The sequence below is a fragment of the Aotus nancymaae genome, unplaced genomic scaffold, assembly GCF_030222135.1.
Source record: "Aotus nancymaae isolate 86718 unplaced genomic scaffold, 86718_ANA_hifiasm-v0.15.2.pri h1tg000011l, whole genome shotgun sequence".
NCBI classification, from domain to species: domain Eukaryota; kingdom Metazoa; phylum Chordata; class Mammalia; order Primates; family Aotidae; genus Aotus; species Aotus nancymaae.
The window spans coordinates 87,814,805-87,836,485 of NW_026988422.1; the positions used below are offsets into that span (position 1 = coordinate 87,814,805).

The window sequence follows — 21,681 nt, forward strand, 5'->3', positions numbered from 1 at the left end:
CTGGTGCCCAGCCACCCAGAGGCACAAGCCAGCTGCTAGTGGACAGGGTGGGTCACCAACACGGGGAGCGGGGGGCTCGCCTCTCCCCTGGAGGGTGGGCGCAGCAGCAGGGAGCACTCAGCAGCACTCAGCCAAGAAACAGGCTCTCATGGAGCCCCAGGTGGGGAGCCCCCCCGCCCCAGAACAAGGACCCCAGAACCTCCAGAGGAGGTGGGTCCTGGGCTCTCCTGAAGGGTGGGGTTCACAGTCAAGCAGCACCCCCATCCTGGGGTCCCAGGTTCACATCCCAACTCCTCCACCTGCCTCCTCGGGGCCTTGGCACACAAACTCTGCAGAATGGGAAGGCAGCTCCCCCCTCTCTCAGGTGGATGCTGGGCACGACAGCTCGTGGGAGGGGCGGGGTCTGCCCACACAGTGCTCACACACACAGGCACACACACACAGTGTTCACACACAGGCACACTCACACACACAGTGCTCACACATACAGGCACACTCACACACAGTGCTCATACACACAGGCACACTCACACACACTGCTCACACACACAGGCAGACTCACACACACAGTGCTCACACTCACAGGCACACACACATAGTGCTCACACACACAGTGCTCACACAGTGCTCACACAGGCACACACACACAGTGCTCATACACACAGGCACACACACACACAGTGCTCACACACAGTGCTCATACACACAGGCACACTCACACACACAGTGCTCACACACACAGGCACACACAGTGCTCACACTCACAGGCACACTCACACACACAGTGCTCACACTCACAGGCACACACAGTGCTCACGCACAGGCACACACACAGTGCTCACACACAGGCACACTCACACACACAGTGCTCATACACACAGGCACACACACACAGTGCTCACACACAGGCACACACACAGTGCTCACACTCACTGGCACACACACAGTGCTCACACACACTGCTCACACACAGGCACACTCACACACACAGTGCTCACACTCACAGGCACACAGTGCTCACACTGTGCTCACACACAGGCACACTCACACACAGTGCTCACACTCACCAGCACACACACACAGTGCTCACACACAGGCACACTCACACACACACAGTGCTCACACACAGGCACACTCACACTGCTCACACACAGGCACACTCACAGGCTTGTGCATGCTCACATGCAGCACAGGCACGTTCGCCTGCACTTGCCCACGCCCATGCTGTACACACACACTGTGTGCAGACACCCCTGCCCAGCACACACACACCTACACGCTCCTCCTCACACACATGCATGCACGTCACAGGTACACACTCGCACCCTCACACTCACATCCTACATGCTCCCATGCACACAGCCAAGCCCTCACGTGCAGTCACACCCTCACATGGGCTCACACACACATCCATGCACACTCACACCCTCACATGCACACTCACAATCATGCCCTCACATCCACTCAGTCACACCCACACATGCACAATCACACCCTCACATGCACACTCAGTCACACCTGAAGTCACACCCACACATGCACAATCACACCCACACATGCACTCAGTCACACCTGCAGTCACACCCTCACATGCACACTCAGTCACACCTGCAGTCACACCCACACATGCACAATCACACCCTCACATGCACATTCAGTCACACCTGCAGTCACACCCACACATGCACACACACTCACATGCACACTCACAGTCACACCTGCAGTCACACCCACACATGCACACTCACACCCTCACATGCAGTCACACCTGCAGTCACACCCACACATGCACAATCACACCCTCACATGCACACTCAGTCACACCTGCAGTCACACCCACACATGCACAATCACACCCTCACATGCACTCACAGTCACACCTGCAGTCACACCCACACATGCACAATCACACCCTCACATGCACTCACAGTCACACCTGCAGTCACACCCTCACATGCACACTCAGTCACACCTGCAGTCATACCCACATAGGCACAATCACACCCTCACATGCACACTCAGTCACACCTGCAGTCACACCCACACATGCACAATCACACCCTCACTTGCACACTCACACCTCACAGTCACACTCACACATGCCATCACACACTCACCTCACATGCAGTCACACCCTCACATGCACAGTCACACCTGCAGTCACACCCTCACATGCACACTCAGTCACACCTGCAGTCACACCCACACATGCACAATCACACCCTCGCTTGCACACTCACACCTCACATACACACTCACACATGCCATCACACACTCACCTCACATGCAGTCACACCCTCACATGCACAGTCACACCTGCAGTCACACCCTCACATGCACACTCAGTCACACCTGCAGTCACACCCACACATGCACAATCACACCCTCACTTGCACACTCACACCTCACATACACACTCACACATGCCATCACACACTCACCTCACATGCAGTCACACCCTCACATGCAGTCACACACTGACACCTCACATGCACACTCAGTCACACTCATCACTCACATATTCATGCCATCACACCCTCCCATGCACAAAGGCACTCACAGAATCCCACCCTCCCACGCACACTCATCCACACAGCCCCCTGCCGTGGCTCCTGGTGCAATCCTGTGTAGCACATGTGCCCCCCAAATCCCCAACTAGATGATGCCCCCCACTTCGTGGAGCCCAGGTTCCCGCCTCCCCATCCCCCAGCCTAGCACAGAGGACCCACACACAGTAAGGCCAACTCACAGGGCCTCAGAAGCCTCTCTGAGGCAGGCCACGGGGTCTCCCAGGCCTGCGGCAACCACCCAGGAGGGGGACTCAGCCAGGGAGGGGCCAACCCGGGGCGAGGCTGGAAGGTGCCGTGAGCCCCTCCCCACACGCAGCCTCTGCCTGGATGGCAGAATTCATGCAGAATTCATTCAGGGGTGAGTGACGTCTGGCCACCCCTGGGCCAGCTGGCATGGAGACAGCATCGGGCCGGGGCTGGAGACCAGCTGGACGCCCTCCACCCAGGCTAGCCAGTCAGGTCCTATGGGACAGGCATGGAGCCCTGCACGAGGCCTGGGGGCACCCCCACAGTCTCTCTGCACCATCCTCACCAGGGAACTGGCACCCACACAGTCCACCGCCGGGCTCACGAGTGGGCACTGGGGCGCTTGCCTCACTACACACGGTTCGAGGGGACACACGCAGGGCTGCATGAGGCCGGGGCCCAGGCAGAGCCCCCAGCTGCTTCCCCAGGCAGGCCCCATGCCCCCGAGTGCAGCAGGGAGGTCCGGGGCCGCTCGCCCTGCCGCCCGCCCGCACCGGGCCTAAATGACAGCGCTCTTCTCCTCTTGGAAGGAGGTGCGTGGGGACGGCCGGGCCAGCAGCAGCTCCTTCTCGTGGATCAGGCTGTCCAGCAGGTCCTCCTGGCGGTAGTTGTGGTACACCTTCAGGAAGGCCAGCGTGGTGACGGCCAGCCAGGCGAGCCACGAGGCCCAGAGGCCAAACTGCACAGAGGGCAGGGTCGGGGTCAGGGGCCGGCGGGGGGAGGTCCGATGTCAGTGCACCTACCCCCACCAGCCCCCAGGCTCGGCTCTGCAGGGAAAGGACGGGACTCAGAGGACCGAGGAGGCTGGGGACACAGGGCAGGGCCGGACAAGCCCAAGCTTCTGGGTTCCTTCCTGCAGCCAGCATCGTTTCCCAGCACCCGTGGACCTCCCAGAACCCACTCTGGTGCAGAAGCCCTGGGCACTCAGACCCACCCTCACTCCAGGCCTGGCAGAGGCCCTGGGGAGGGGCAGCAGGCAGCAGGCAGCGGAGAGCACTTTCTCCTCCAGCAGCTCAGGCCTGTCGGCTCTAATGAGGGCCAGTCAACAGCAGAGGCGCCTCCAACCACCTGAATAAATTGACCTTTACCGCTGCTTCCAAACAGCTGAAGGAGAAACAATTTAATCAGAACCAGGCCACATTAAGCTGATTCTCATCTGAGCGTGTTTGTCATCAGACTGCACTCACACCTTAATCTAATTGGCACAAATTAGGCCACTAAATGTGCATGAAGGTGTCTTTCACAGAGCCAGCTCGTCTCGGCAAAGAGCACTCAGGGCCACCCACGTCCAGCACCCTTGTAGGGCTACCGGCCGGGGGAAGCGTCCTCAGGCCAGCCACGGCCAAGCAGGGCCTTCAGAGGCCAGTCTGGGGTCCGGAATTGGATCTGAAGCTGGCCGGCCCTGATCAGTGCTGGCAGGAGCCCAGCGTCTGCCCTCAGCCACCCCCACCCAGCGCCCCTCATTAGCATCATCTCCGCCTGGGGCACACATGAAGATCACAAGGCGCAAACCCAATTCCAGGGTCCCCCGGCCCTCACTGTCGTTAGTGAGGAGCAGTCAGGAAGCCTTCCTGCAGGAGGTGAGGGAGAGCTGGGCCTTTGGGCTTTGGTGCTGGCCCTGGGTGGGCCCGTCCAGATCAGTGGTGGAGGCCTAGGGACGTCCCCTAGCCAGGGGGAAGCCGATACAGTGTCCAAGGAAGGGGGCAGGGGCCCGCCTGTGAATTTGGAAGATTTGCCACCCTGTCCTTGAATAAGTTGTGTCCCCTGTCCCCTAGGAGACTTGGCGGGGGGCCACGGTGGCCCCCACTCTGAGGGACCCTATTTGCTGAAATGCAGACATGGCGGCCCACTGCCTGGCCCCACGGCTAACTACCTCATCTGCATGGGAGCCTCCTCCTCCTCTGGATAGGGGAGCTCAGCAAATGTCCAACAGTAAACGCCCCTCCCGGTGTTGCAAGCCTCCCTTCCCACGCGGAGCCCCTACCTGGGCAATCGCGAACTGATCGTAGAAGGCAGAGTTGTCCACACCCAGCTCCAGGTCGATGTCCTGGAGCTCTTCACAGCTGAAACAGCAGGACGCAGGGTGGAAGGTGACCACCAGGCCAGCCAGTGTGGGGCATGGCCGAGCTGCTGGCCGGAGAGCCACAGGCTTTGCCCCGCAATGGCTGGGGGGTGGCAGGGGTCTCTGGGGACACCACAGGGGGTCGGCCTCGAGGCCTCCTCCATGGAGCAGGACAGCCTTCGGGGAAGGAAACCTGCGGGCCCCTCCCCATCCTGGCCCTGGACGGCTGGAAGATGCCAGCTAGGCCTCTGCTCTCCTGGACCCTCCGACCCCCATGCCCCACCCTCTGAGGGTCACAGGGTCTCAGAGGCAGGAGGTGCAGGGCCACCTCAGCCAGACAGAGATGGAGGTGGCGTCCCCACCAGCGCTGCCCAGAGGCTCTGCCCCATCACGGGGGCATCTGCGGAGGCCGCGGGGTCAGAGGGCCCGGGAGTGAGCCAGGCTTGGCTCCCGGTGGGTGTCCTGCCCACAATATGAAACGCTGAGTCAGGGCAGATTGACAGGAGCAGGGCCAGAGGGAGGGAGGCCTAGCGGCCCCACACGCCCTGGAGGGAACGAAGGGCTAGAAATGGCGTCCATGAGGGCAAGGAAACTTTGAGTGTGTGCCAGGGGTTGCCACACTCTTGGGAAGCAGGTGGCCAGGCTGGCAGGCAGAGCTGGGACAGCAGGAGGGGGCACAGGGCACAGCTCGGCGCAGGAGGCCCTGCAGGGCCACACACCCACTGCTGGCGCCTTCCTCCGGTCTGTGCCCCCGGGACCCGAGTGAGGCGCGGAACAGGCAGGCAGGGAGTCCCTCGGCTCTGCCGCCATCCACTGCAGACTCTGGGGTTTCAGGTCTGAGTTTGCTTAAAGGAAGAACGTGAAGCCTCTGGAAGGGGTGGCCTGAGCGTTCCTGTCTTCCAGGGTTTTGGCCTGGGTACAGGATGGTGCCCCTCAGGGCTGGGCATCCCACTATAGGGGGCAGGCAGTCACCGTGCTCCACTCTGGGGCCCCCACAAGCCAGAGATGCCCCTGCTAAGAGCCCAGAGGGACCATCATGGCTCAAAGGCCTCCATCCGCAACCCCCCGGGAGCCGGCCCTCATCCAACCAGAAGCTTCTTCTCCTGTTCTTCACCATCCCCGTCTCCTCCACCTTCCAACCTCACACCATGGGGACCAGAGCCCAGACCCTAATGCTCTCCCATGCAGCCAGCACAGGAAAGACGCTCCAGGTCTCTGGCTGTGCGGCTGCATCGAGCCTCCCAGGACCTGGGGCCCCGCTGCAGCAATCTGTCATCTGAGCCCTGGTGGCAAGGACGGGACAGCCAGAATCTCTGACCCCCTGGAGCCATCCCCAGCCACGTCCAGCCCCCGGGATCACCGCCTATGGGTGAGGTGTGAAGCTGCTGGCTCCTAGAGCGGGATGGTATCTGACGTTGGGGCCCAGGTCTCAGGGAAGGGGCTCCCCTACTGTGCACAGGCACGGGCATCGTGGGACTAGGGACGGCAGACGCAGGATGGGCTTCATGAGGGAAGGCCGCCCAGAGCCGGGCAGGGTGCCAAGGGACCTTCCAGGAGGCAGGCGGAGGCCGGGCGGTGGGGCAGGCGGAGGCCGGGCAGGTGGGGCAGGCGGAGGCCGGGCGGTGGGGCAGGCGGAGGCCGGGCGGGTGGGGCAGGCGGAGGCCGGGCGGGTGGGGCAGGCGGAGGCCGGGCGGGTGGGGCAGGCGCACCTGTGGGGCACGGTGCCCTTCTCGGTGATGGCGTCACACCACATGGTGAAGCCCACACTCACGATGGTGCTGGCAATGAAGACCAGGAAGACCACGAAGGCGCTGACCAGGAGGTTCAGGAAGGCGGAGAAGAAGGAGCTGCAGCCGGAGACAGGAGGGGCAGGGTCACTGGAAGGCACCTCCTGGGCGACCCCCACCAGCAGTGCCCGCGGGACCCTTGGGATTCCTGGGTGGGGCCCTGTGGGGCCTTGAGGGGTTGCTCCCCATTCCTGCAGTCCCTCGGGCAGCTCTCAGTGCCCGCCCTGGACTGCGGGTCACGCCATCCCACAGACCCAGGACCTGGAACCCTGGTCCCCACCGTTTCATAGAAGACGCTGCAGCCACGGTGGGAATGCATGACACCCTTCCAACACCGCCCACCCCCAGCAGCCCGCAGCTCGGCTCCACGTGCTTGTCCCCAGATCCATGTGCTGCCGTCCGCTGAGGGGTTAGAAAGTGGGGCCTCTGGGAGGAGAGGAGGTCTTGACGATGAAGCCTCACGAATGAAATGAGTGCCCTCGTAGGAGAGACCCCACGGAACTCCCTCACTCCTCCCAGCACACAAGCACCCAGCAAGAGGAACGGGCCCTCAGCAGGCATGGAACCCGAGGTGCCTGGACCCCAGACATCCAGCCTCCAGAGTGCGAGCCCAGCCTGCGGTGCTGAGCGCCTCCATTCACCCACAGGCCATCCGCGCGTCGCCTGGACCCCGGGAGGACTTGCTTGATGGGCCCATCTGACGAGGGCCGGAGCGCAGGGAGCGCAGGAGGCAGGGCCATGAGGAAGGAGCTGGCTGAGGGTGGGGCAACCCTGCCCCAGGGGCCTGAGGCCTCTGCCAGGGTGCACTCGGCACGTGGTCATGACACCCACCCCACCCCACCCTCCTGCCTGGCCTGCAAACATCCACTTTCTCTGAATTGCTCCATCAAGATTTGAAGTCCCTGGAATGAGACTGGGGTGGGCTCAGCCTGGAATGCACCCTAAGGCTCCTGGGGGCAGGGAGAGGGACTGTCCCTCCAGTAGGACCCCAAGAGGGACTTCCTCACAGGAGCACACCTGCTCAAGCAGCATGTCTGAGAAGGGGCTGCTCCCGCCTCTCACCAGCCAGCAGGCTCCGTGGTAGCCTGCGGCTGTGAGCACACTGGATCTCAGGGAGGCGACCCATGGAAACCGCTTCACAGGGATCATTTCATAAACAAGTCTCCCTGGAATCTCAGCCAAGGAAACATCAACGCCACTGCCATCCGAACTCGGCAGCTGCTGATGAGGCAAAGTGGAGTCCAGCGCGCTCTGTTCATTCATTCCTTCATTCGTTCGTTCATCCAGCAGGCACTTTCTGAGCACCCGCTCACCCTGTGCTGGGTGCAGAGGGCAGAGTGGTGCAAAAGACGAAGTCCTGGCCCCGGGGGTGCTGCAGCGAATGTGCTCCAGGCCACAGCGCCCAACTCAGAGCAGGCGGCTCCCTGCAACATCTGGTGCCTCCAAGGAACCCGGCCACTGGCTCCAGCCCCGGCCACACTGTTTTGGTGACTGCTGGGCTGACGGCAGAACTGCCCCCCAGCAACGGGAGGGCTTGAACCACCCCAAGGAGTCCCAGACAAGGGGAGAGGACACGGGGACACTCTTAAAGCCATGGGCTATGATCCCAACAATCACAGCAAAGAGGGCAGGACCAGCCAGACTCACACGCGTATTCGTTGGGGGTGACCAAGCCTCTGCCCATGCCTCACAGCCAAAGATGGCTGCAGGGTGGGCACCATGTGCCAGTAGACAACGCCCATCCAAAGCTCGCCAAAGATGGAAAGAGCCTCGGCAGAAGTTCGCCGGGATGGACGTGGGGCTATTCTTGGTCCCTCCCCGGCCCCGTGTGATGTGAGTCTCAGAGCTGGCACACACGGGACTGGCTCCCTCCGCCCTGCCCAAGCCCGAACCATCCATGTGCCAGCGTCTCCCACCTGCCCTGCAGAGTGCATCCCCCTCTCCATTCTCTGTCTGGAGGCTGACAGTGTGGCGATGACCCCGTGCCCTCTGGCTTCCCACTGGGTTTGGGCAACGGGGTGGGAGGGCAGGGGAGCAAGGTGGGAGTTCGCCACCAGGTCCCTCTACTGAAAGTCACTGCTGCTCTCCAGGTGGCCTCTTCCACGTGACCCTACTCTCCAGGTCCCATTAGCCAGGGCAGGGACAGCACTGCCTCACGCTGACCCCAGGAGCCCCACACCAGCCCTCCTTCAGTCACCCTTCCTCTGGTGAGCCATTTGCTGCTGCTGGGACCCAGAGGATGCAGTTCTGAACCCCAAAATCCATCTGGCCTGGGGGTGTGAATGAGGAATCCAGGGCCTACAGTCACAGAATGGGGCACAGTGAGCCCACCCCACCTCCGCAGTCTCAGACCAGGTGCTCCTCCCCAGCCAAGGTGGTGAGGCACGGCCAGGGTCAGTTCCACGGGCAGAGGCAAGGAAGCTGCTTGGCACCAAACCCAGCCTGCTGGACAGTGCTGGAGTGGGGGCATGGGACAGCCCCTTGCCAGGCTCCCACAGGACACATCCACCCCTACACCTGCGGACAGCCCTCCTGCGTTCCTCCCAGGGACCCGGTCCGGTCCAGCAGGGGCACCCTCCGGCACCTGGCATTCCTGGACTTCCCTGACAGCTGGTCCCCGAGGCCTCCCTGGAAGGCCAGGCTGACCACAGTGCAGACAGTGAGGCCGGGCTAGGGCCCATGACCCAGTGCCACCTCCCAATGCCCCTCGGGGGGGGTGGGCAGCACCCTCCACACCTATAATATGGACCGAATTCTAGACAGGCACATGCGAGGCCTAAGCTTCCCTGCATGGCCAGACTCCCTAAGGGCAGGGTCTCCCCAGAAGCCCCCGGTGCCTGCAAATACCTGCCCAGCTCACCTGAGACGCGGCGGAGCTCCAGGCCCAGGCAACCCGCTGCCCCTTCCCACCTCTGAAGATAGGCCATAACACAGCCTCCAACAGACAGAAAATCCAGTTATCTGGAGACTTGAGACATCCAGCCACATCCCTATGAAATGGGCACGATTTCAGAGTCTTCTCCCCTGAGCAGAGCAAGGAGTTCCCCGCGAGATGGGGAAGGGCCACTAGGCTGAGGCGGCCACCGGCTGACAGCCTGTCTGCTCCTCTCATCCCTTTCTGGTCGGTTTCCAGGGAACCTGCCCAGGCTCTCCGGGTCGTGGAAGAATAGGATGTGTCCGGAACCTCCCCTGGATCCAGCTCCCCAGAGGTCACAGGGCCACCCAGCCCCGCCCTCACCAAGGCCAGGCCAGGCCAGGACAGGACAGCGGTCAGAAACAGGAGCCCAGCACGCACAGGGTTAACCCCATCTCTCTTCACTGCCTCTCAGGGTGCCCTGCCAGGATGTGCCATCTCCATGGTGACCGCTGTCCTGGAAAGCCCAGCAACGCGAGGCTGGGCCGCTAGCGCAGGCGGGCAGACGGGTTTAACGCAGCACCCCCTGGCCCGCCAACCACAAACTGCTGCCAGTCTACGTGCTCAATGGTCCCTCGCAGCACAGCTGCCTGGGACACGGCTGCCTCAGCAAACCCTTATGCCCCGAAATGGCAACCCCCCGAAACACATTCATTCATTCATTCATTCATTCAGCAGCCAAGAATGGAGATGAAGATGGCACTCCTCTGCAAAAGCTACCCCCTCCCAGACTAATTTTCACACTTCTGGGCACGAACTCTCAGGGCCCACACTTTGCACGGCAGACACCCCCATATGAAGAAGCAGCTGGCACCTCAGACGCGGCGTCTGCTCCGCAAGCCCTGGACCTGCCGTGCGCCCCTCAAACAGACCTCAAGCAGGCTCTGCCCTTGCACTGGTGGGACAGCAGCTGGTGGCCTCTGAAGGTGGAGTCCACCTGAGGATTAGAGGGTGTGCCGCCCTAACCAGGCCCTGTCGTCTAACGGCCAGAGTCTCATGGGGTCAGCCGTGTCCTCCATGGGCTGGACGTCCAGTGGCCGTCGACGGCCCTGACAGCCCTGTCCACCACACGAGCTCCCTGTAAAGGCCTGTCTCGGCCCCGTGGCTGTCCTGAGTCCCCTTTGCTGACCCGGCACTTGCTCGCCTGGTCTATGCAGCTGGAGCAACAATTGAGTTGGAATTGGCTGCTCTATCACCAGACCTGCAGATCCCGTCTTTCCAGGGGTCCCGAACCTTCTGACATGACAAGTCTGAAGGGTGGACCTTTTGGTCACATAACTGAGTCTGTGCAGGTATCAGAGCCAGGTGAGTGACCACAAGGCAGCAGGCCTCAGGACCCAGGCATCTTTCTATCAGTCACTCAACAAACGTTGTGTGGTGACTCGTATGCAGCATCCCCTGTGCTCAGCCCTGAGGACACAGAGATGAAGAAGGTGCATGCCCGCCTCGGCTTCACCCAGCAGTGGGTCCCCTAGGATGGGTACCCATAGCCTGAAATGGCACTTGAGAATGTTAACCTAGGCCTACCAGCAGAACTCAGTGGAGCGCTGACACTTCTGACAGATGTCCTCACACAAGCCATCTGCCGATGGACTGTGCGGTGCATGAGGTGGGGGACAGGTGGCCACATGACCTTAGCACTACTTCATGATGGTCAAGAAGGATGTGGGTGCCAGATGTCCCTGGAGAAGAGCAGGCTGGCAGAGGTCAGTGGTGGGAGGACTGGGGAGCCCCTAAAGTAAAGCAAATGAACTGACCCCCGAAGTGCTCTACCACCAGACCCATGCCCTGAGAGCAGGAGCTGCCCAGACCTGGCCTCTGCTGGGATGAAGGCCATGGTAGTTCCCCCTCCCCAACAACCCCAACCTTCACCCTAACCCCCACAGGCCCTGAGCACACCAAGTCCTCTAAGGCTTCCTTAATCCCATATGGGCTGGTCAGTGGGGCTGCAGCACAGGCCCCACAGCCGGCCTGCATCCCAGCTGGCTCCGCCCCTTGGGAGGACAGAACACCTCAAAGAGTGCCGGGAAGAGTGCCGGGAAGGCCTGCAGACTCCCCGGGAGTCCGTTTTCTGTCTTTGGAAGGAGATGGCGCGGGTGGTTGGCCAGGGCTGACAGATAGACACCTTCCATGAGACAGAGAGGCAGAGCTGCGGTTACGGCATCCCCAGGTCTGCTGCCCTGTGCGTGCGAAACAGACCGCGCCCTGTGTGAAGGACTCCTGTCTCGCAAGCTCTGGGGCTCTTTCTCCCCCTCCCTGTCCCCCAGCCTCTGGTGGAACCCCCTATGAAATGCAGCATCACTCTGACCACAGCTGGTTCCTATCTAGAAAGCCACCCTCTGTCAGCCCCAGCTGGACCATGAGCGCCCTGAGGGACACCCAGGAGGCGGGGAAGATGTGCATGAGCAATGAACCAACCCGTGGCCCCACGTGGCTTGCACCCTCCATCCTCAGCTTTCCAGGCTAAAGGGACCTCAAGCCTTGGGAGGCTGACCCCACTCTCTGGCTGTGCCACCCCCTCTTCACACCACATCTCATTCAGGGAGGCTTCCACCTGCCTGCCCTGCACACACAGCGTGGACTGGGAAACACTCAGGTTTGGCACTGTGGGTGCAGATGACATCTCAAACCTCTCCTCGGGACACCAGCCCTGGAGTGGGCTGAGGGACGAAGGACAGCTGCAAATGGGCAGGACACCACCCTGCGCCCAGCCTGAGCCCACCCTGAGCCGGGCTCCAGCTACACACCCTGGAATTTGGGCCCATGGTCCCACAGCTCCTGGGGCCTCCCAGGCTGATAGCCAGCTTCCTACTGACCCCCATCCAGAGCCTCAGTGTTGGGACTGGTGTCCCCGAAAGACATGCCCAAGTCCCGCCCTGGTGCCCGTGACTGTGACTTTAGTTGGAAATATCGTCTTTGCAGGTGTATTAAGCTCTGGCTCTCAGGATGAGATCTCCCCGAGCCTAGAGCAGGCCCTGAATCCAGTGACTGGTGTCCCTGTAAAAAGAGGAGAGGACAGAGAAGCAGAGAGAGTCGCCCTGTGAGGACAGAGGCAGAGGGTGGCGGAACAAGTGGGTTTCAGTCCAGTTGGTGGAAACTGCTGCAGCAGCCCCAGGGCGCTCCTACCCGCAGCCGCTGGGATTCTCAGCCCTCCCCCAGATTTCACAGCCCCACCCAGCACAGCCCTGGCTCCCTCCCTTCTCACTGAGCCCCTCTTCTTCCTCCCTCTGGCCCATCTCTCAGCCAAAGCCAAGCCGTGGGCTCACAGGGGCTGGGCAACAGGAGGGCCTACCCGCTCCTGCCCCCGCACCCCTCCGAGCCTTTCTAACCTCCCACCAGCCTGCAGGGAGTGAAAACCAAAACAAAGGATGGGGGTGGGGCCAAGTTAGGGAGGGGCCTGGGATGCATGAGTGCCTCCCTGAACCGCGCCCGGATCTCGGGCTGCTCCTGGGCACAGCAGGCCTCAGCCAGGGGAGTGGGAGGGCCCACGGAGGGAGTGGGTGGGCTCACAGATGGCACCAGGAGAGGAAGTGGGTGGGCCTGCAAAGGGCCCCTACAGAGGGAGTGGGTGGGCCCAAAGAGGGCCCCCAGGGTGCCACCGCACCCCAGGTGAATCAAGTTGTGTGGGCTCCAGCATCCTGCGGGAGCAGGAGAGACTAAGAGGAAAATGGAGGCCAGGAGGAGGGAAGGCGCTGAGCCCGCAAAGGAACACCCCTCGCCCTGCCGTCCCTCTCACATTCCCCAGCCCAGGCCTGAGCTCCAGAGATGGGCCTGGGGGCTCCCCGCCAGACAGCCATCTGCCGTCCTTCTCCCGGGGAGCGGGGTATGGTGCCGGGTGGGGCTCCGCAGTACGCCTGGTCACTGGGTCCGGGAGAGCCTAGCGCAGGCCCTAGACCAGGCGGAGAGCTGTCCCCGGTCCTGGCGAGTGTGGCCTGGCTGAGCCCACCCGGGAAGGTCCTGGCCTGCTCGGTGATGACGGTGCAACATCTGCAGCCTAGGGGGCAGAAGCCCGGAAGCGGGAGGCGACGCGCACCTGGGGAGGGGAGGCGCGCAGGACCGGTGGTCGTCATGGCGCCGGATGTGTGTGTAGACAAACGGCGTCTGGGTAGAGGGGGTGAGGGCCGAGTGTTGACATTTGCGGGCCTCGGCGCTGCTGCAGAGACGGAGGGACTCGCGCGCCTCCGTGGGGAGGCGGGACTGGGGGCGCCGTGGGCACGGAAGGGGCGCCGCGCCGGGAGAGGCCCCCACTTACCCCTCGTGTCCCTTGCAGAGGAAGAAGAGCGTGCGCCAGGCGTGCGCGGCGGCCAGCAGCAGCGACAGGAGGCTGGCGAGCAGGCTGAAGCGGCAGGCGGCCGGCGGGCCCCACTCCTGCACCGTGAAGCGCTCGCGCTCCTGCACCGTGAGGTTGGCGCTCAGCCACATGCCCTCGGTGAAGAGCAGGCAGCGGCCGCGGAAGTCGTGGCCGTTCTCGGACAGCGGCACCACCACCACGAAGCTGAACAGGAAGGCCAGGAAGTAGCAGGCGCACTGCGCGAAAAGGAAATTGCGGAGCGCCATGGCCGGCCCGGGCCGGAGCGGCGGCGGCGGGGAGGCCGCGGGAGGCTGCGCAGTGGCGGCGCCGGCGGGTCCCGCGCGCCTCCCAGGACGCGTGCGCATCGGCCGAGCGCGGGCGGCGCCTGCGGGCAGCACCGCGGACAGCTCCCGGCGCGCGCGGGCGGGGAACCCGGGGTCCCTGGGGCGGCCCCGACCAAGCCGGAGAGGCGTGGCCTGCAGGGGGCGCGGGAATTTTACCAGGTCGGCCTGGGGAGACAGACCCTGTGCCGCCAGCGACTGCGGGGGTCGCCTGTGTGGGCCTCAAACAGGCCGACTCTGGGTCCCCAGTTCCCCATCAGCTCTAAAGAAAAGAGGCCAGGAGACAGACGGCGGGGCGGGGGGTGTTGGAGGACGCCCCCAAGATGCCCATAGTGAGGTGTAGGAGTTGGGTTTGCAGTCCAGGCTGAAGTAATCCCTCTGTGGGGGTCCTGGAATGCAACGTATTGGGGGAGGGGGCAGATCGCGGAGGAGTCGGGGTCCATGGGACTGGGACAGGGGTCGTCCTCGGCGAGATGGGGAGGGTGAGGCCTGGTGTGGGCAGGAGGGGGTGGGCCCGGAGCTTCTGCAGCGCCAGCCCTCCCCGGGACGCGTGTTACACCGCCTGACGCGGCCAGGACCCTGGAGCTGCATTTGTAACATAAATAATGGGTGCCCCGAGCGCCTCATTAAGACATCTTTGCAGAGATGGAAGCCGCTGAGGCATTCATTAATTGAATTAATGCCTTTTTCTAGCTTCTTTTAAGACTAAGTCACCTTTAGTTCAATTCCCAGAGTGAGGAAGCCCTAACATTGCTCCTCCTGGTTTAAAATTACATCAGCATTTTTGTTGCAAGCACTAAAAAATCTTTTTGTTTTATTGACTAAATAATATATGCTCATTTCTTAAGTCAAGTAATAGAGATATGTATACAATAAAACAGAAAGCCTTCTTCTCATCCCCTCCCCACCCCATCACACTACCGGGGTGACCACTTTAACAGCCTGCCATCTATTTTTCTAGACATTTTGCTAAGCACATAAGCACACTCACACAATTAACAAAAATGCCTCATGCCATACGTAGTTTTTTGAAGGCTGATTCTTTTTTTCAGGAAAATGTCAAGGACGTTATTCCCTGCCTACATGTACAGCTGTTTTGTTCTTTTTAATAACTGCATAGCGCTCCTGACGATCCCACAGTTTTTGTAACTGTTCCTCTCAAGGTGGATGTTTCCCGTCTCCCGTGTTCCTGTCTCAAATACTGTCACGTGAACAACCTTGGGCATGTATGTTTCTGCGCTTGTACAGGCATTTTTGTAAGAGAAGTTCTTAGTGGAGGAATTGTTGGGTCATGGGGCATGCACACTTAAAATGTTGACAAAGATTGCTAAACTGGCTTTAAAAACGTTTTTCTAATTTACCCTCACGTCTGAGTTGTAGCCCCCTACCCTCCACAGCTGAGAACCAGCAGTTGTGTTCAAATCCTGCCAGTCTTCACAGAACGTGCTCATTGCTGTGGAACTCAGACTCGCTTAGCACCAGGAGGCTGAGCATCTCTTCTTCGGCTTGTTACCCTTTGCAACTCATCTTCGTGGATTGCATTTCATTTTGCAATGACTTTAAAGCCAAACCCTGAAGGACAGCCACGCTTCTCTTGGAGAATCCACTCAGAGTTTTTACCACTCTCAGAGTATCCCCAATTCTCCCCAAGGGGAGCCCACTCAGGAAATTCACCCCTACCCCTAACTCGGGCGAGAGTGGAAATCCCATGCACTCATTATCCAGCAGTTTGACCAATTCGAACACAACTGAGCTGTTACACTTCCAGGCTTTGGCCAAAACGAAGGAGACCAGGACCACGGACAGGGAAGACCACCCTGGAAAGCGCATTCCGTCGAAAAGATTCTTAAACATCTGCCACTTTAACAGGTGCGAGACCCTGGCGCTTCTGTGATTTGTTCTAGTTAACCTTCGAAAATCAAAGACTTCTCTTGTTGTTTGTATTAGTCGGGGTTCTCCAGAGAAACAGAACCAATAAGATGGAGAAAGAGCGAAAGAAAGAGATTTGAAGGAATTGGCTCACATGATTTTGGAGACTGGTAAGTCTCAAATCTGCAGGGTGGGCTGGCAGGCTGGAGACCCAGGAAAAGCCAGCAGAATTCCCTCTTCCTGGTGGGGGGAGGGGGGGGTGGGGAGGGGGGGTCAGTCTTTGGTTCTCTTCAGTCCTTCAACTGGTTGGATGAGGTCACTGCTGTAGTTTGAACGTTCGTTCCCTCTGAAATTCGTGTAGAAACTAGCAATGTGGCAGTGGGCCTTGCAGAGGTGATCTGGTCCTGTCCTTATGAATCTCTTCCTGGATTAATGGGTTGTCACAGGACTGGGACTGCTGACTTTGTAAGAAGAGGAAGAGCGATGAGCTGGCACACAGCCTCACCACCATGGATGCCTATACCACCCTGGGACTGCACAGCAAGAAGACCCTCGCCAGACGCAGCACCCCGACCTTGGACTTCCCAGCCTCCAGAAACTGTGAGACATCAACATCTTTCCTTTATAGATTACCCAGGCTCTGTTAATCTATAGCAGAAAACCAACTAAGACCCCCGCCCACATGGTGGAGGACAATCTGCTTTACTCAAAGTTCACCGTTTAAATGCTGACCTTGTCCAAAAGTGCCCCCACAGAAATATCCAGGATAATGTTTGACCACATACCTGGCACCTTGGCCCAGCCAAGTTAGCACATAAAATGAACCATCTCTTTAGTGAAGTGATTCCGATCCGTAGAAAATGTGGGAAACTCCAAAGTTCACTTTTAAAAGCCAACATTCCATTAATACCAAAACCTTATCAAAATTGTGGGGGAAAGAAAGAAATAGGAAATTTCATATACAAATATGGATGCAGAACGCTTTCAAATAAAATACACAACCCCATGTATTAAGAAAGTAGGAAACACAAATGGGCAGACGTTATTCCACAAATGAGAGGACGGCTCTGCTTCCGGAAATCTACCAGTGATGTGCTACATCAACACATGAAGCAGGCGAGGAATATCAGAATGCATTTCCTGCCATCGAGTACCCGAAAAAGAGAAGAAAAGAAAACCTCTATGCAAAATAAAACCTCCTAAATGTGGCCAAGACTACCGTAAAACATCATAAATCTGCACTCGTTCAAATCAGGAACACCCAGGAATGCTCACGGTTGCAACGACTATTGACCGTTTTGGGGGCAATTCTACCTAATAAACCAAAACAAGAAAATAAAATAAGCAGTATAACTATGGAAACAAAGGCAAAATTATCTTTACTGGAGGATAATATGATTCTATACCTAGAAATCTTTCCCAAGACACTCTATAAAAATATTAGAATTTGCAAGTTGATTTTGTTCTGGGTCTGAACCTGGCTTAGATCCAGGCGTCATGGCGTCTCAGGTCAGGCTGCCCTGGGGATGGTTCCCTTCGTCCTACGAAGGCGTCAAGTTCACCAGAGCGTGCAGCGCGTCTGCCTTCCCTCCAGGGAGGCCCAGTCCTGGTGTCCCTCTCCTCCGCTTTCTGTTGCTCAGGACGCGCTGGCTCCGCCTTTGATCTTGCTGCTCGTTGGGATACCCGAGCTCACCTTGCTCCCCACGATTAGGTGGCCCCACCTGGTCTGTCTCATCCGGGATCCCACCAGCCGCAGTGTTCTCAGGGCGCCCCGTCCTGTGACCCAGCTCCGACCATCATCCCGCTGAGCTTCTCTGTGATTCTGCCCCTCGCCTTTCTTGCTCTGGTAAATGGGGACTCCTCTGCAGCCGCACTGCAGCCACCTGGGAATGCGGCCTCCGTGACTGCTGCAGCTTTGCAGCTCATCCACTGGAGCACGCCCCTGTCTCCCTGTCTGGGCTCCGCTGGAGCGCGCCCCTGTGTCCGGGCCCCGCTGGAGCGCGCCCCTGTGTCCGGGTCCCGCTGGAGAGCGCCCCTGTGTCCGGGCCCCGCTGGAGAGCGCCCCTGTGTCCGGGCTTCGCTGGAGCGCGCCCCTGTCTCCCTGTCTGGGCTCCGCTGGAGCGCGCCCCTGTCTCCCTGTCTGGGCTCCGCTGGAGCGCGCCCCTGTGTCCAGGCTCCGCTGGAGCGCGCCCCTGTGTCCGGGTCCCGCTGGAGAGCGCCCCTGTGTCCGGGCCCCGCTGGAGAGCGCCCCTGTCTCCCTGTCTGGGCTCCGCTGGAGTGCGCCCCTGTGTCCGGGCTTCGCTGGAGCGCGCCCCTGTCTCCCTGTCTGGGCTCCGCTGGAGTGCGCCCCTGTGTCCGGGCTTCGCTGGAGCGCGCCCCTGTCTCCCTGTCTGGGCTCCCCTGGAGCGCGCCCCTGTCTCCCTGTCTGGGCTCCGCTGGAGCGCGCCCCTGTCTGGGCCCTCGCACCGTCTCCCACCATCTGTCCTGGCCATTCTATTTTATAGGAATGAGGAGCCACCTTCCAAGCTTCTCAGAGCCACTTAGATGAGTTTTCTGTCACTGCTGCCACAAATTACTACCACTACACAAATGAATTATCGGACAGTTCTGGAGGCCAAAACATCCCGGGGTCAGGAGTCTAAAATCAAGGCATCTGGAGGGCTTTGTTCTCTCTGGAGGCTTCAGGGGAGAATCTGGTTCCCGGCCTTTTCAGCTTCTAGAGGTTTCCGCCTTCCGTGGCTATTGGCCTCCTTGCTCTGTCTTCAAAGCCAGCAACACCAGTCCAGCGCCCCCTCCCATGCTCCTCCCCTCTGGTCTCCGCAGCTGGAAAAGGCTCTCTATGCTGACATTAGACCCCTCTGGATAATCCAGGATGCCCCCAACCTGAGGTCCTCAGCCTTAATCACATGCACAGAGTCCCTTTTTCCATAAAAGGGTAACCTACTCATGTGTTGCAGGAATTGAGATGCGGACATCTTTGGGGCATTATTCCGTCTGTCCCACCGTCCTAGGAACACATTAGCCCTGCCTCCCAGGGCTCTTGTCTGGCGTTAAACCCTTGTATTCCGGGACACCTCTACCGTTTGGATAAATTCTTTCTTACCCAACATTTGTGTTCTCCCTGTCCCATCCAGCACCCTCCGGTCCAGGCACACACACACCCCTGCCTCCTGCTGGCCCATGGTCTTCAGACCCCGCAGAGCCGTCGGGGCGCGCTGGCCTCCTCTCTCAGCAGAGATCATTCTTTGACATGGGTCACCAGCAGGAGAGATGGAGTAGCCCCTTCCTCGAGGGCCACGCGTTCCCCTTGCAAAGCAAACTTGTGCATCATCTTCCAGCAAGGTGCTATGGGTTGACCGTGACCCCAACAAAGACAGGTTGAAGCATCAACCCTCAGCACGTTAGAATGTGGTCTTATTTGGAGATAGGGTCTTTACACAGGTAATCAAGTTCAAAGAAGGTATTGGGGTGGGCCCTCAGCCAACATCATTGATGTCCTTATAAAAAATGTGGTGACAGACACACATAGAGGGTTTGAATGTGGCCCCCAAAATTCATATGTCAGAAGCTGAATCCCCTGTGTGACAGTGCAGAGAGGTGGGGCCCTTAAGAAGTGACAGTGAGTGACTGCCAGTGACTGCCGGTGGTTCTTGCAGCCCCAAATCCCATGTGAGTGTGTCTGCTTCCCAGGACCACTCCTAGCTCAGGGGAACAGACGCTGGACTTTGAGGTGTGTAGACAGGAGGATGGAAGGTGGGATCCTCTCAGGAGCGACACCTGTGAGCCACCAGGAGCAGCAGGACTGGGCCGAGGGAGAAATGCTCAGTGACACAGAGGCAATCCCACAATCTCATGAGGACAGCGCCTTCAGAACGGCCCCGCAGAGGGGCAGGGACTGGACCTCTGTACCCATACACTGCCCATCATTGGATGCGGGCTGCCTCCAAAATGAAATCCCAAAGCTTTAAAAGGCTGGTAACGCCCACTCCTGGCCTGCCAAACTGGAGACCCCGGGGAGGAGGAAGCGCCGGGATCTTCTGGAGTGAACTGGCACCGTCGGTAGAAGCTAAGATCGCAGCACTGCTTTGACCCAGCTCCACCACTTCTGAAACACAGGGGCTCAACAGAAAAGCCTCATTTCATAAGGACATGTGTACATGAATGTTTATGACCGCAGTTTGTACCAGCCAAAAGTGGGAAACAACCAGAATGTTTATGAACCAGGGAGCAATTAAATAAATCCTGGCACCTCCTTATAGTGGAAAGTTTTGAGCTATTAAACAGGAGCTGGGTCTGTGGGTATTGGCTTGAAGGAGTATCTGTCTAGTGCTAAATTTTAAAAAGCGAGCTGTAAAGTCACATGTTTGTATTATCCCATTTTATTTTTTATGGTCTTTAAAATTTTAATACTTTTTCTATTTACAAAAGCTCTTTTAAAGCTTAAATAATTTGTGATTACTTTTTTATATTTTCAAGGGTGGAAAATTGTATATCGAACTTATTTTGGTTTTTTAAAATTTTACCTTTAAGATATTTTAAATTCACGTCTAAGTGGATTTGCTTCCGGCTGCCTCCCTTTCGTCTTTGCTGTATTAGCATACAAATAGCATTTTGTTCATGTGGACCTTGGCTGTTTATTTCATCTTTTGGGTATAATTCTTTTTTGTTATTTTACTTTAAGTTCTGGGATACATGTGCAGAACATGCAGGTTTGTTACGTAGGTATACATGTGCCACAGTGGTTTGGGGCACCCATCAACCCGTCATCTAGGTTTTAAGCCCCTCATGCATTAGGTATTTGTCCTAATGCTCTCCCTCCCCTAGCCCCCCACCCACCAACAGACCCTGGTGTGTGATGTTCCCCTCCCTGTGTCCATGTGTTCTCACTGTTCAACTCCCACTTATGAGTGAGAACATGCGGTGTTTGGTTTTCTGTTCTTGTGTCAGTTTGCTGAGAATGATGGTTTCCAGCTTCATCCATGTCCCCGCAAAGGACATGAACTCATCCTTTTTTACAGCTGCATAGTATTCCATAGTGTATATGTGCCACATTTTCTTTATCCAGTCTATCATTGCTGGGCATTTGGGTTGGTTCCAAGTCTTTGCTATTGTGAATAGTGCTGCAGTAAACATACGTGTGCATGTGTCCTTATATTAGAGTGATTTATAATCCTTTGAGTATATACCCAGTAATGGGATTGCTGGGTCAAATGGTATTTCTGGTTCTAGATCCTTGAGGAATCACCACACTGTCTTCCACAATGGTTGAACTAATTTACACTCCCACCAACAGTGTAAAAGTGTTCTTATTTCTCCACATCCTCGCCAGTGTGTGGCTACCATCTACCCACACGTGTGAGAGGAGAGACGCTGTGTCCCAGCCGCTGTCGCTGGGGCTAGGGGAGGACGCGCCCGCTCCCTCTATGGAAGGATGTCACCCGGAACTGCAGGCATGGTCTGGCTGCCCCCACTGACCCCCAGGCTGCAGAGCTCCCTCCTATCATCGTCCTCTGCTGCAGCACTGCCCCACCTCAGGGATGCTTTGCTTTTCTCCTTCCTGCCAGCTTCCAGTCGCGTTCTGTCTGTCCTGTTACCTGAGGC

The 21,681-nt window shown here is 58.6% G+C and overlaps 1 protein-coding gene across 3 annotated transcripts; it reads right to left on the minus strand.

Annotated features, from left to right (window-relative positions):
* Positions 1-414: 414 nt before the first annotated feature.
* Positions 415-14,136, minus strand: TMEM179 (transmembrane protein 179). Of its 3 annotated transcripts, none has more exons than XM_012471147.2 (4): positions 13,832-14,136; positions 6,588-6,725; positions 4,801-4,879; positions 415-3,495 (listed from the first exon to the last, which is right to left on the minus strand). In XM_012471147.2, exons 1-4 carry the CDS (start codon positions 14,134-14,136, stop codon positions 3,316-3,318), a joined length of 702 nt encoding a protein of 233 aa, XP_012326570.2. In that variant the 3' UTR covers positions 415-3,315. The 3 variants fall into 3 exon arrangements, with proteins under 3 accessions (XP_012326570.2, XP_064231331.1, XP_012326571.1); XM_064375261.1 differs by lacking the exon at positions 415-3,495 and adding an exon at positions 3,628-3,920; XM_012471148.2 differs by lacking the exon at positions 415-3,495 and adding an exon at positions 4,122-4,202.
* Positions 14,137-21,681: the final 7,545 nt, after the last annotated feature.

What these genes read in the sequence shown, in the direction of transcription:
- TMEM179 (XM_012471147.2), bottom strand. Translation starts at nt 14,136, where the DNA reads ATGGCGCTCCGCAATTTCCTTTTCGCGCAGTGCGCCTGCTACTTCCTG. An exon ending in CTCTGCAAGGGACACGAGGG is followed by an intron (nt 6,726 to 13,831) that starts GTAAGTGGGGGC and finishes CTCCGGCTGCAG; the next exon opens with CTCCTTCTTCTCCGCCTTCC. An exon ending in ATCAGTTCGCGATTGCCCAG is followed by an intron (nt 3,496 to 4,800) that starts GTAGGGGCTCCG and finishes CCCTCTGTGCAG; the next exon opens with TTTGGCCTCTGGGCCTCGTG.